The following is a 15,081-nucleotide window of genomic DNA, read 5'->3' as shown; positions in this document are numbered from 1 at the left end:
TGCATGGGTGATGTACCAGATGTAATTACAATTGATTGGGGTTGATGCCGTTGCTTCTTTTGTGATAAAACTTTGTTTTACACACAGTATCTTTCACGTTAATCATTTTGTGTTATTATACTATTCCATACAGTGTTTGACAGGACTGTTTGTAATCTGCCATAAATATTACATATTGGCCCTGTTTGAAACATCCTTTAAAAGAAAAACAGCTTTGATTGACTTGTCAATATGATCATATGACATGATGGAAATATTGGACATCTACTGGTGAGAAAAAACATTACACCTTCATAATAAGGCAACATACACACTAGAGAAGCACAATTATTCAGATCTACAGCCTGGAGCATTTGTAATAACAATACACAAATCGCCTCTAACATCCTTATTAATGATTCTACATCTAAATATCGAATTAAATATTTGTCAGAGGAGGTCTTCCCCTGAAAATCACTCAAGACACAGTTATGTTTTAAAATCTTTTTAATAAAGCTATACATATGGGTTGATATTACAAATGGGTTCAAAGGATGAATTATTTGAGGAAATTTAAAGGGAAAATGCAATAATTTTCCCTCTTATTTTTTTGTTTTTTTTGTTTAAGTTAAACAGAACATTAAAGGCCCAATGAGCCTCCAGAACACAGACTGTGCACCGCATGTCTCTATTTGAAAAGTTGTATCTCAATTTGATCAATTACATTCTTTTCCCAGTATCATATTTTTCTTATAAGCAGAACAAGCCTTTGCATAGTTCATACTGGATCTCATATTCACCTGACACAGGTGTCTAAATGCAAGGGCAGCAGGTTGAGTATTAACAAATGGGATTAGCAGCTTTAGCAAAGGTGACACAACAGAGGACGCACTTGATGGCTTTCACTGCATTACTGACATCGATTAATCAGTCTTCTTAATCCTGTTCCTTTCACTGACAGGGGAGAGAAGAGGCAGGGTTTCAAAGTAGCAACTTGGAGCAGTTATGTTATGGAGTGTGACCTATGATGTGTTATGTATAATATCTGCATTTGCTTTGATTATATTAGAAAACGAAGCAATAAGTGACACCACTCCATAAGGCAATTACTTACTTCAATCTTTAATAATTCATCTTTTAAATTCTGTCATAGTCCTGTTGTACAGCAGAGCATTGTGCCTCATGTCTCTCTACAGTCAGCTTTACATCCTTTGTATAAGATCAAAAAAAAAAAAAAAAAAAAGTACATTGCCTCACAAATTTTTTACTCAGTGATTGGTGATTGTTTTATTGATTGTGACACAGACAAGAATCATGAAAATGCAATTAGCAGTGTACATCACATTCAAAAGCAATGATTTTTTTTGTGTTTGTGGGACTGTAATCAAATATGACAATAAAGGGTTTATCATTCATTTACAATGAAATTGAAATGAAGAAAAACATAAAAAATAAACGTGTTCAGTTACTTCAAGGAACGACAAGACAGCAGAAATAATCATTTTCAATAACATCTGTGGGTATATTTGGAGGCGGTTTAGGGTGTCAGTTGAGCATTTGGAATTTGAATGATATACATTTACTTTATGGTCTTTGGACGATAAAAAATACTATCCCTAAATCCATGAAACTCTTAGAAAATTGTGATTTATCTTCTGTTTTTAGTTTTACATGATTGTTCATTAGTTGCCTTCTCTGTGTTATTTACAGGTGTGCACATCATTGCTGTTTTAGGCTGGGGTTGTTTCACCACCCTCTTCCACCTGGTTCGTCAGCAGGAGGAACTTCAGCACAGGGTCTAAGTACTCCATGATGGTCTCTTTAATTCCTTTCTCCAGCAAGTACCCCTCTGTCTCGATCTCCGTATTTTCGTTGCCTTCCACAGCCTCCATGGAGGTCTGCAGTAACCGCAAGCTCACCAGCACAGAGCTCTGTGAAGAAGGAGGTAGAGGAAGTAGGTGTTAGATGTAGAGCAGCTTTAATCACAGAGCATCATGAAGGACTACAAAAGGAAGTGGTTATTGATGGATATTGCTCAAATTCTGTACATCAGATGCTCCAAAGAAGGGGAGATCAGACAATATTCCCTCTTTGTTTAGTCAGGATTCTCATTCTCAACTGCAAGAATGCATTTTTACCTTTGCATTTAACTTTGCGTGACTTCCCAAAAAAGCTGATGTCTTGCTTTTACCAGCTTCCAAATTTTAAAGCTCACCTTTGCACCATCAACTCTGCCTGAAATCATAATAGAAGCACTGTAAATCTTTCATAGTATACCTGTAGGAGGAAGACTGACAGTACTCCAGCCCCAATGGTGTTCATCAGGCCCATGTAGTAGTTGACAAGGGCCTCTCTGCAGCCTCGGAGGTGGATGTTGAGCTCCTCGGTCTGGTATTGGTAGTTGTAGTGAGCTGAGTTGTTGGTGAGCTGATACTGGATGCATGGTCGTGGAGAACTGGGGTTGCAGCAACTGAATGGGACTCCATCTAGCAAGTAACGGCCATCCACGTTGCTCTTGATGCGGCTAAAGAAACAAATGAAAGATTGTTTTTTCATAAATATTCACAGATGTCAAACCCACTCTACTACATCCTGTTACATTGCCCACAACTTACTCTTTCACTTCCTTAGAGCTGAAATCAAGGTAGCGGTTGCTGATCCACTGGACCTCAAACCAGTCCCTGTGGTCGTTGTTTCCACAGCACTGAAACTCCATTTGCAGACGATCGATATTCTGCTTCTGGAAGCAACGGCCAGGGGTGTCTGTGTCCTTGTAGTAGCGGATGCCATTCTTCAGCCCACCCTTCAGAGATCTCTCCAGACTGCCCTTCATTGCAAAGCTCATGATGACGGATAGCAGCATGAGGACAGTGAAGAAACAAGAGCAAGCAAAGTAGGGCTTCAAGAAGGACTTCCAGCAAGGAAATTTCGCAGCATCCAGGGCATCCTGACTGATCCTTGACGCAAAGTAGTTGATACCCAAGGAGGCCAGACCAACAAGCATGAGGGTATTGGGCACAATATGTATGTCAGAGTTTTCCATTACCTGCAAGTCACACAGTAATGCATCATCAATCTTCATCAATCTTTATTTGTATAGCGCCAAATCACAACAAAGTCATCTCAAGGCACTTTACACATAGAGCAGATAAAAAATGCATATATATATTTTTAAATGATGCATAATCGTTCAACTAATGTATAAAATACACTTACTAAGGTAATATATCTGAAATTACCTGATTTTTTAAAATTCATATATTAAACATCAGTTCTACCAGGTTTTTTTAACTTAAATTTTTACCCACTGATGGTGAGTCATTTTAGATGCACAGCTGTTAATTATAATATGTATTGTGTGCCATTTCATATACAACCCAAAATGATTCAGTCTGACTTTATAATCTTGAATTTTAAATTAAAACTCTGTGGGTTGGAATGATGCCTGGCCACACAACATGTGTAGTGATGAACCCTGGTCAAACTTTTAATACAGGGAAGATGTCCTGCATGTATGTATAATAACGTTCTACATTAGCATGACATTCAGAAACAACCATGAATAATTATGCCTGCGTCAGTTCAATCAGCATTGAGCAGCTCAGCGGAAGCAGCTCAGCCTCAGCTTGGTCAAGGACACCTACTGTGACTGCAGTTTTATGTTATTCACTCACTATGTCCAAATTACCCCAGCAGTATTTATTCCCATCTTTCAGTTCTTAAATCTAAACTGCCAAATGTGATAATGTTGAATCAGGATGCATCCCTGTGAATGTATTAAGTATGTATTATGTATTGACATGTATTGGTTTCTTGGTTTCAATAATTGCACTTGTTAAAACTATAACATGAATTGATGGAAATATGTTCAGCAGAGTAGGAGACCTCCACACAAAGTGAAACCTGAAGTTCTTTAGGAATATGTTGATGTTGACCTTCAAACAATGCAGAGGAACTAAGGAGCTTTTTATTGCCTTTTGTTAAGGGTGTAAATGTATACACATACTTTCACATAATGTGACAATCATTACATGAAATTACATTGAAACATTCCAGTTTTTAAATTATTGGATTAAAATCAGTGGTGGAAACTACAATGCAGAATAGATAATAGTATGACACGGTAGCATTTATATGTTTCTGTAATTAATTAATTTATTGTTATATATAATTTTCTCTTCTTTTTTTTTTACCTGTTTATAATGCTTTTATTAAAACTATTTACACTTTTTTGCAGCCACTAAGTAGTCCTCCAGCTGTCACAAGATAAAATATTTATATTAAGAGGATCACATGACCACAAATGAATAATTTTTTAAAAAAATACTAGAAATACTGAAAAATGCAGCGATAGTTTCACAAAGATGATGTTTTTGAGTTTGCAAATGATTATATGTGCACACTATGTAATTGTGGGAATTAAATACATCCACATTAGTTACAGTCTGTGTAATAGGTTTGTTAATAATGCAAAGGTGTGATGACAACCTTTAAATATGGGGATTAAGGTGATTAAGTCTGCAGATAGAGCGCGGTTTATCGAATGATGAGTCAGGACCCAAAGTGGGTCGCAGGTGTGTTTAGCTGTCTGTCTTCACATAACAAGGACATTTGTTTGACAATAGGAAATTGAATTTCTCTTTGCAAGACACATTTCTGTTTTCACATTTTCTTGTTTTCATCCAAAATGACCAAGTGCCAAAGAAAGTACAATTGGCGCAAATTACGTTTGTCAAGTGTTCATTGTGATATTAGTGTAAATCAGTACAGCAATGTGTAATCAACTCATTCACAGCCATAGTACAACTCCCAAATATCCTGTCTACAGTTGGGTATACTCATATATAGCTTCAGTTACACAGAGAAGTACCATTACATCTCACTCATTTTTGAAAATTAAAACTATATGTAATTACAATATTCAATCAGTAAAAAAGTAAGAAACAGCAACGTTTTGGAAGTGTACTCAGCTTCAAAGTTGTAGCATATAAGACTTAAGACAGTACCTCTTGCCTCTTGCGGAGCTCTGTCTTGAGGATGCACCCCAGGGTGAAGGTGGTAGCCCCAGCGACTGCGGCGGTCCAGGAGAGGAGCCACAGTCCCTGGGCTAACTTCACCCTTTTTTCGAAGGGAAACTTCATCTTCATCAACACCATGGTTGCAGCGTGGGGATCCGAGTCTTACCGGGGGAATAGGGGAAGGAGAGCGATGTGGCAACGAGGGACGATGCTGTTCTTTGTCTGAGAGAAAGGAGGAGAGTTAAGAGGCAGTACTCTAAAGGCACAGAGATGAAGATGACAAAACTGTAATTCAACACTGCGTCTGAAAAATGAACTGTTAGCAACAGAACATGCAAAATAAAAAGTAACAATAGCAATGTAAGAACAAACTTTTATCCAAAAATGAAAAGGTTAAGAGGTTAGTGCAAAATCGTCTGAGAAGAAAGTTTTAAAGTTTCACATCTCAACTGGTGCGTCTTCAATTCAACAGATGTAAGTGCATCAAAATTCACCTTATTTGTCTCTCCAAAAAGTGGTAAAAAAAGGTCCAGATATCTCCTGCGACCACTGTGTACCGTCCAGGGTGCCACACAGTGGATTTGGCACAGTGGATTTGGCAAACCTGGATGCTGGGAGCGTCTTACCTCTAATGCTTACCTATCCTATTAAACTGCTCTGTGAATCCAGGCCATTGTCTGCTCAGCACCCATCACACATACAGAGGGACGTGGATGACAAACTAAATTGAACCTGACAGGGAGAAGTCATTAACTGGGTAACACAGATCCTTATGACACAACTTCAAGCATGCCACATAGACTTGAATACATTTGAGATGAAAAGAAAATGACACTTGAGACTAAAAAAACACTTTATTTATTTTCTATTTCAGCCAAAGAAAACATTGAGGTCTGAGGTAATTGAAATAAATTCACATTGATGGAATGTTTCATTTAAGCCGAAGGAGAAAGGACTATGTAGCTCCAGAGTATGTGTTGATTATATTAAATACCCATGAGGAATTCAGAGGGATAGATAAAACTCTCTCTTTGGAGCCCATGTGCTGATCATAAGGTTGGAACTTTGCAAAAGTTGAGGTAGTTAGGCAAAATCAAGATAGCAGCCAGAGGAGGGTACTAGCTCATCTTTTTATAAACGCCCAACCAGTATATCCAGGCCAGCGTCACAGTGGTAACAAGGCAGCTTCTTCTGTTCCTCAAGGGCATGTCCTGGATCTGACCCAGGGTCACTGGCCCTCACTGTGAAGGAGCTCCAGCCTTACAGCATGGACTGTCACAATAGATAGACAATAGAATTATCATCTTCATGACAATGTCAAATGTATAAAAACTGAAAATGTATAAACTTCATAAATGTAGAGTTTATAGCAGAGCTGTTTTTCAGATTGCAAGGGTATACCTAATAAAGAGGCCAGTAAGTGTACATACACCTAGATAGATAGGTGGAGTTTAACAAGAGAAGGTTATCAGAAATACATCAGAAAGTATTGTAGTATCTTTGTTTTATTAGATCTTATTACATGTTAGATGGACAGAGTTACATGGATGACATTTACACTAGCTTGTGAAATGTATATATTTGCAAGCATGTCTTTTGACAGGTTCATAATTGTAAACAGAGGAAACAGTTTTGCACACAGGCAGGAAAATACCTTTGGATAAACACATATTTAGAGCTATTACAGAACTGTATCTGTGAGTAAACATTATTATACCTAAATCTATGTTTTACAGCAGGAAAACTGATCTACTTAACATTTGCAGTATATAGCTTTAAATAGTCAACAATGCATAACTGTGGCTAACCACACAAAAGAATATACAACTTATATGAATACATAATGTTTCATGCAATGAAATAAAATAAATAAGCCAATAAATAAGTAGATTTGTTCCTATTCAGTGAGATAGAGCAGGGAAAGAAATGCCTATGTGTGTATCTATACAACTGAAATAAACATTTACATTTTATCATGTTATGACTAAATCTAAGCTGCATGTTTCAAGGTACAGAAAAATACAGTGTAAGATTAAATACATAATACCTCTACATAATATATGATCTATTTTTTTTTATTTTTTTTATTTTTTTACAGATTTAGCTAAAACTGCAAGTGTGTGTGTGTGTGTGTGTGTGTGTGTGTGTGTGTGTGTGTGTGTGTGTGTGTGTGTGTGTGTGTGTGTGTGTGTGTGTGTGTGTGTGTGTGTGTGTCTGTGTGTGTGTGTCTGTGTGTGTGTGTTGAATAAATATAAATTAAGTATATTTGAGTGTATATCTTTATTGAACTAATGGGGGAGCACAATATGGTGTCTGACTATCAAAGCAAATCCAGTAAGTCTCACTCTTTAAATTCAAAGGTTCATTGAACTTTCCCTCATAAATTACAACAAAAGTGGATCACGCATTCAAACACAGTGAGCAGTGCACTCTTGTTACTGTCACAGCTTTGTCCGTTCACCCTTCAACACCTCATCTGGAATCCCTCCGGTCCAGCCATGCACCTCAGCCCTGCCCTGCCCCTTTCCCTCACTGGGCTGCGTCTCACGTATGAAATGGTTAAGCATCCGCTCAGCTGACTGCAGGCTTGCCAGACTGCTATCTGCATCTGAGAGACTCATAATAACTGCATCCCTGTCGTTGCTTGTTCTCCAGTGATGAATGATCTCATTATCTGAATCTTCGATAGCTTCAACACCTGGGTGGTGGAGGTCCATCATGGCCTCTGTGCCTCTTAGCTCCTTCTGCCTGTGATGGCATGCCAGAGGGATTTCCTCCAGGCTAGCTGACCGGATCAGCATGGCAGAACCAAGGTTTGGACTTGTTGTGATCCTGTATGCACCCTCACCTGTCATGTGATCAGGCAGATTCTTGAAGCCAGAAGGAAAAGCACTGGACTGGGCAACTGGCAAAATCTCTTTGTGGATGGTGAACTGAAGATGAGGTATCTGCATCGGGCATGGGGAAGGGCGTCTGACAATTTCCTCGCCCCCTGACTCACTGTCTTTGTCCAAGTCTCCTTCCTGGTGTCTCCATGCTTGACCTCTGTTTGATCCTGTCAGTATAAATCGTGGGGTATCTTCTCCCATCTCTGACCAGTCAGATTCCTCCTCCTCTGGCACTGACCCCAGAGATTGCTCCTGCCCGGCAGCTTTGACCTTTCCATAGTTAAGGCTGTCCATGAACTGAGCCGGAGGGGGAGCGATGGGGAGAATCATCTGATTAATGGCATCATCTGAGTGAAAATGGTGGTCTGTTTTGTGCAGCACTGATGTTACCTACAGTAAGTAGAAGTTAAGTGTGCAAATTGGTCAATTTGTTGATTAAATATTTCAAAGTCAAAGAATTAAGAGGATGTTTTGTATGAAAGAACATATTAATGCTATATGTGCACTAACCATTTCACACAGGCTTATCAATATCTCAATTCTCAAGAATATTGTGTAGTCACTGCCTGTCTCTCAGATGAGTATAAAAATCTTACATTGTATGTTTCCACACTGTTGGCAAATTTTGCATCAGTGAGCTGCTCCGTCAGTGCTGAAATACGAAAGTTCAACCTCTCACGCTCTCCTTCCAAACTCTGAGTCTGACACAGAAAGTACAGGAAGCACAGATAAACCTTTAGTAAGTGAGGGACTTAAGTCATGTTCAATCAAATTTTATAATTATGTCGAATTAATAAGTAGAAAAAGGCTTCAACATGTGTTAAAACCTGTTTTTTATGTAACAATACTTGACTAATAATTTAATAATTTATATTTTTGTAGCTTGTGCACAAGAAAAAAAACAAATACTTGCAATCTCACCACTGAGTGAAGCTTTTGCTCAAGAAGATTATTGGTTTGTTGTGCGGAGGAGCAGTTGTCATGCAGTCTAAAATAAGACAGTGAAGAAATTATTGACTTTAACAATAGTCATACTGTAAAAGTCATACTGTATTTGCAATAGTATGAGATGAAGTAATATTTGCTATATTTGAAACTTTGCAGATCATCACATGCCACTATCATCTTCAGTCTAAAATGTCATTCTTCACCTTTTAAACCTCTCTGTAAGGGTACTGAGCTCCACACGTGTCCTCTGAAGCTCTGCCTCCAAAACCTTTTGGCTGCTCATGAATTCCTCTCCTAAACACTCCATCCTAACTGCTGTCTTCAGCAAACTTTGGTGCAGACCTTCATTCTGCCCCTGGAAAACCCTAAACAAGACAAAAGAAAAATAAACTGATTGAGAAAATATATATGAGCTTTTGATGCATATTTATTGAATGAGACATTTTATATTACTCTCATTCTTATGTGTGTAAAATTATGCATTTTTGTGTTTCCTATGATATTCCTGTGTAACCAGTTAATCTACGCATCGTTGTTATGCTTGTCACTTGGACTGCAACTTTTACTAGTTAAAAAAAATAATAATAACATTATACTTACATCATTCTACCCAGCTCATGCGTCTTTTCCTGTATTGAAGAAAAGAAAATTACTTTGACAAGAAAAATTACATTCAGTAATACCACTACAAACAACATGTCAATTTGATTACTATTTGGGTGTGATAACTAATCTACTGCTCTGTAATAGCTAAGCTAGTGTCCACAGTGACATGCACACTGGGGCCGAAATCAATAGGAAAGCAAATGAGTGGAACATTATTGCATAACCTGTAAATAAGCATGTACAACACACTATTGACTTGCCAATAATTTGTTAATTAACAGATTGTTATAGGGGATTTTAATGAGTATGGGTGTAGTGTTAACCCCATAATGCCATACTTTATGTAATGATGAGTCAGTGAAGCTTGTGTGTTCCTTGTCTTGACTGGAGGAGCTGCTTGTATTCCTGGGTGAATCTGGGTTGCTAGGAAGAGACTCTAGATTCCTGCATAGAGGCAGACTGTCAGCAGAGTCCCTCCTTAAATGAGTGTGGTGGTCATCATCATCAAGGTCATTTTTTTTAGAGTGAATTGTACTATAGTGATCTCCATGGTGATGCTGATGGTCTGGACTAGGATGGTCTCCGTGGTGATGCTGATGGCCTGAACTGTGGTGGTCTCCATGGTGGTGATGATGGCCTTGACTGTGGTGGTCTCCATGGTGGTGATGATGGCCTGGACTGTGATGGTCTCCATGGTGATGCTGATGGCCTGGACTGTGGTGGTCTCCATGATGATGCTTATGGCCTGGACTGTGGTGTTCTCCATGGTGATGCTGATGAGCTTCGCTATGGTGGTCTCCGTGGTTATGGTGATGGCCTGAACTGTGGTGGTCTCCATGATGATGCTGATGGCCTTGACTGTGGTGGTCTCCATGGTGATGCTGATGAGCCTCACTATGGTGGTCTCCATGGTGATGGTGATGAGCCTCACTATGGTGGTCTACATGGTGAGCCTCATTATGGTGGTCTCCATGGTGATGCTGGTGGCCTGGACTGTGGTGTTCTTCCTGCTGATGCTGATGAGCATCACTATGGTGGCCTTCATGGTGATGCTGATGGCCTGGACTGTGGTGTTCTTCATGGTGATGCTGATGAGCATCACTATGGTGGCCTTCATGGTGATGCTGATGGCCTGGTCTGTTGTGGTCTCCATGGTGATGTTGATGAGCCTCACTATGGTGGTCTCCATGGTCATGCTGGTGGGCCTCACTATGGTGGTCTCCATGGTGATGCTGGTGGCCTGGACTGTGGTGGTCTCCATGGTGATGCTGGTGAGCCTCACTATGTTGGTCATCATGGTGATGCTGGTGACCTGGACTGTGGTGGTCTCCATGGGGATGCTGATGGCCAGAGTTGTGATGTTGAGCATGGCCATGGTGGTCTCCATGGTGATGGTGATTTGTTGGGTTGTGGTGATCTTCGTCGTCATTGCTTGGATTGTGGTGTCCATGGTGACGTGGTGTAGTAGGGCGTTCAGTGTTTGGGTGTTTGCTATGGTGGTGGTGTCTTGAACTATGATGGTCTCCATGGTGATGTGTTGGACTGTGGTGACCTTCATGATCATGATGAGCTGGGTTGTGGGGATCTCTATGCTGAGGAACATGGCCATGGTGGTCTCCATGGTGGTGATGATGATGAGCATGGCCATGGTGGTCATCATGGTGGTGGTGATGAACAGGGCCATGATGGTCTCGATGGTGATGATGATGAGTTGTACTATTGTGTTCTCCATGGTCATGAGTTGGGCTTTCTCCATGATGATGGTCTCCATAGTGATGGTGACGGGATGTATTGTGGTGGTCTTTGTGGGGATGAGAAGTGTTGTGGTGCTCACCATGGTCATAAGTGGGGCTATGGTCATCTTTATGATGAAAGACAGGACTGTGGTGGTGTCTGTGGTGATGGTGACGACTTGTGTTGTGGTGGTCTTTGTGGTGATGGTGATAACTTGGGCTGTTGCGGTCATCATGGTGATGATGTTGACTGTGAGTATGATGGTCTCCTTGGTGACGATGGTGGTGCTTATAAGAGGGAGAACGGGAATGTTGCTGAGGACTTTGAGACCGTGAGTTACGTCCTTTTAAACAACTAATATCAGTGCAGCTTTTTGGCCTGGGAGACATGTCATGGGTTGAGTCTGCTGAATGGTGACTACGATGGTGTTGGAAAGATTTAGAATGAGAAATTTGAGAAGAGTGGGACTGCTTGCTTATGTGGGAGTACTGGCTGGAGCTAACTGAGTCTGCACTGGCAAGCCGACTCCTCTGCTGTCTGGATTTCTCGGTACTGCCGTCAACCCTGTTGGATCCAACAGCGGCCTGTCTTGGGCTGCTCGGTCTTTGAGTGTCTGTAACCCCAAGGGTGTTGAGTCTCATTGGGCTGAGCACCTGCCGAGTGATCTCATTAAGGAAGGCAGAAAACTTCATTTTTTCCTTCATTAAGTTCTTCTTGGCTTCATTTTTTCTCATCTCCTGTTCTTGCTCATCCTCAGTTCCATGTCCATCTCTTTCTATGGGCCTGCTGAGGGCCTCCATGGATTTGGCTTTGCGGAAGCTTCCATTATGTCTAGAGGCTCTTGAAATCCTCTGTGTACCCTGGTTAGGGCCACCATGAGAGGACCTGCCTTTCTCTCGTTTCTGTTTGACAGGGAGCCTGTGTTGCTGACCTCCATTATCTATCAAAGGGGCTTCATCATCTCCGTCTTCAAAGTACTTGTGCTTCCTGGAAATGTCAGTACAGGACTGTGAAAGCTTAGGTTTATTTGTATCTGAACATTCACTGCTGGTCTCAGATGAAAGGCTAGAGGAAGATGTTGAAGTGGAGGAAGAGAAGGAAGAGGAGGAGGAAGAGGAGGAGGAGGAGGAGGAAGAAGGGGAGGAGGATGTTGATGAAGAGGAAGAAGAAGAGGAGGATGAAGAGGAACCAGTTGAGGAACTCAAAGATGTTCCTGACAGAGAAACATGGCGGTGGTTTTGCTTGCGATGGTTATGGTGAGAATGAGAGTCACGAGTCTTGTCATTATCACGCTGATGTCGATGGTCGGGGTGATGGTTGTTGAAAATGCTGTCCTCTGCTGTTGAATGGGTGCTATTTCAAAAAGAAAACATGCACATTTAAAGTCAGGATACCAAGACAAGACGTGACAATGTTGTCAACAGTTGTTTATGAATCAAAATCACATGAATGGACTCAGACAGAGATATTCTGCTAAGTGAATCCCACTAATGTAAAAATAAAGTCAAAATGAATTTAAAATGGTCTATTTTGGTCTATTTTAAATTAGTAACATATTCCATAATACAATCATTTCTTGACTTACTCAGGACCGTCATTGTCAGACTGATGCAACTTGCGCTGGTGATGACGGTGGACTTGATTTTGGTGGTGGTGCTTCATTTGTTGAGATTTTGCGGTTTTTCCGTGCTTGTGGTCTTTCTCCTGATGGTCAGACATGTCAGACTTCTGCCCTTTGACGCCTCTGTTGTCCTGATCAGGATTTAAAGGTCTGAAATATTTCACCATCAGCTGAGTGACGTCCTCAGAAACTGGCAAGGTATTGATCCCTGAGGAAATAATTTTCCTTCTTTAAAATCATGTTACATAATTCAATCTCATGCTGGTGTACTATTTTTTTAATCCACATTTCAATTCATACAATAATTGCAATAAATTAGGAAAAACATGATGAAGATGTCATTACATATTAATCTACTCATTAAATTATACATTTTCGCTGCATTTTACAATTTATATTAATCATATTTTTTTATCTCTAATTGCCATAAATATTTATACACACTTTTTTTTAACATTCTACAAGCTGCACTTAATGATCTTAAAACTTTCATATTTCTACTGTACCAGGATTCATTATTGGAAGAGTTACAGGATATAAATACATTGGTATTAGGATAGATTCAGATAGATCATCTACACAATAATGTCAATAAATTATGATAAATAATTGTTTTTATATAGTAATAGAACTAACGTGTATGAACTAACATATGCTTTGTAGGAAAACGATTTCTTAAGCTGTTTTCCCCTGTAATGGATTATGGTGATGTGATTAATCGGCATGCCTCTGCCTCTACTCTTAAGCTCTTGGATGCTCTTTATCATTCTGCTCTTAGGTTTATTACTGGTGATGTTCATAGCACTCATCATTGTATTCTGTACAAAAGAGTTGGATGATCTTCTCTGCCTGAAAGACGTGATAGGCATATGTATTTGTTTATCTTCAAGGTTTATTGGGAAGCTGCCATCTGTTATCACATCTATGTGGCTGTATGACTAGCTGCTTTCAGAAACCTAAAAATTAATACTTTAGTAAGGCTTGGTCGATTCAAATCTATGATACAAACCTTTGAGGTTCTGTTTCTACCTGTTTTAATTCATTTGTTTTTCATATCTTGTATATTTATCTATTTTGTATCTTTTAAAGTCATTGTTACTTGACATAATTGTAAATGAGGGCCAGCCTTCAATTATTTTTTAAGTTTAAAGAAAGGCAATGGTAATAATAATAATAATAATAATAATAATAATAATAATAATAATAATAATAATAATAATAATAATAGTGATAATAATAATAATAATTATACTGGTTTAACAATAACATAATTACTGATCAGTTTAATGCGTCACATCATTTCTGAACTGTACTAATAAAGTTTAGTTATTTGTGCATATTGTGAAAAGGCAGCTGTAAATAGTCCCATGCAGTCGTCTTTGTCCAAATGCAACTTTGTTAAGTTGCAAGTAACATTATTAAACATTTAATTATAAAACAAGTTCTAGGGTTCTAATGCACATTTATTCTAGTTAATAGAGCAGCTACAGAGAAATTAACTCAGATATTAACTAAAACATCTACCACAGAGAAAACATCTGTACTTACGATCTCACAGGAGCCACAGGAATGACAAAGGCAGAGGTGTTCATTGATGCTTTGTACCAGAAACGCAATGACTCTCTCTGTGATGCGCAGTCTAAATGAGCAGGGAAGCACGTGTGAAAAAACATGCACACACACCACACACACACACACACACACACACACACACACACACACACATACACATATACACATCAATATTGGCTCCTGTGCCATCCAATGACAGAAAGGCCATTTGTTGCATGTAGATACTTTGACCTGTATTAAACTGTCCTGTATACTGTGTATGATGGCTTATGCTTGTATTTCAATAATACTTAATGAGTAATACATTGTGCTGTACATATACATACTTTACACTTGCTATAAAGTATACTCTATACATCAAATGATGTCATTTATTTATTTATGTATAATTATATTTATATTTTATATTTTCTTGAATTTCTTGAATTACTTTCACTGTAAATGATTTAAAAAACAAAACATTTTGCTTTCTTTTCAGAGAACGGTGGCAAGATTAAAGAAATCAAAATAATAAAAAAGTAAGTTAAAAAAAAAAGAAATCAAAATAGTTATGCCAAATATTTCATCAAATCCAATCAATGAGAATCTCAGCATATTTCAATGATATTTTCTTTGGAAAAAAACCCTGTATAAATACTTATGATATATTGATGTCTTCATATCTACTGTAGGATCCATATCACTGCAGCAGCCAAAAGACACTGGCCTCCATCAC

At 39.0% G+C, this 15,081-nt stretch overlaps 2 protein-coding genes across 2 annotated transcripts; both read right to left on the bottom strand.

Moving 5' to 3' along the window:
• Positions 1-1,709: 1,709 nt before the first annotated feature.
• On the bottom strand, positions 1,710-5,135 carry rom1a (retinal outer segment membrane protein 1a). Its single transcript, XM_062433503.1, has 4 exons — positions 4,986-5,135; positions 2,595-3,025; positions 2,257-2,503; positions 1,710-1,910 (listed from the first exon to the last, which is right to left on the bottom strand). The coding sequence occupies exons 1-4, from the start codon at positions 5,133-5,135 to the stop codon at positions 1,710-1,712; spliced, it is 1,029 nt and encodes a 342-aa protein (XP_062289487.1).
• A 2,237-nt stretch (positions 5,136-7,372) lies between these two features.
• si:dkey-273o13.3 (LIM domain-containing protein A) lies at positions 7,373-14,473 on the bottom strand. Its single transcript, XM_062433599.1, has 8 exons — positions 14,343-14,473; positions 12,759-13,002; positions 9,778-12,526; positions 9,434-9,462; positions 9,037-9,198; positions 8,807-8,873; positions 8,482-8,586; positions 7,373-8,275 (listed from the first exon to the last, which is right to left on the bottom strand). The coding sequence occupies exons 2-8, from the start codon at positions 12,959-12,961 to the stop codon at positions 7,439-7,441; spliced, it is 4,152 nt and encodes a 1,383-aa protein (XP_062289583.1). The 5' UTR covers positions 12,962-13,002; positions 14,343-14,473; the 3' UTR covers positions 7,373-7,438.
• Positions 14,474-15,081: the final 608 nt, after the last annotated feature.

This window comes from Scomber scombrus, chromosome 14, assembly GCF_963691925.1.
Source record: "Scomber scombrus chromosome 14, fScoSco1.1, whole genome shotgun sequence".
NCBI lineage: Eukaryota > Metazoa > Chordata > Actinopteri > Scombriformes > Scombridae > Scomber > Scomber scombrus.
This window is presented reverse-complemented; position numbering and strand designations above follow the sequence as displayed.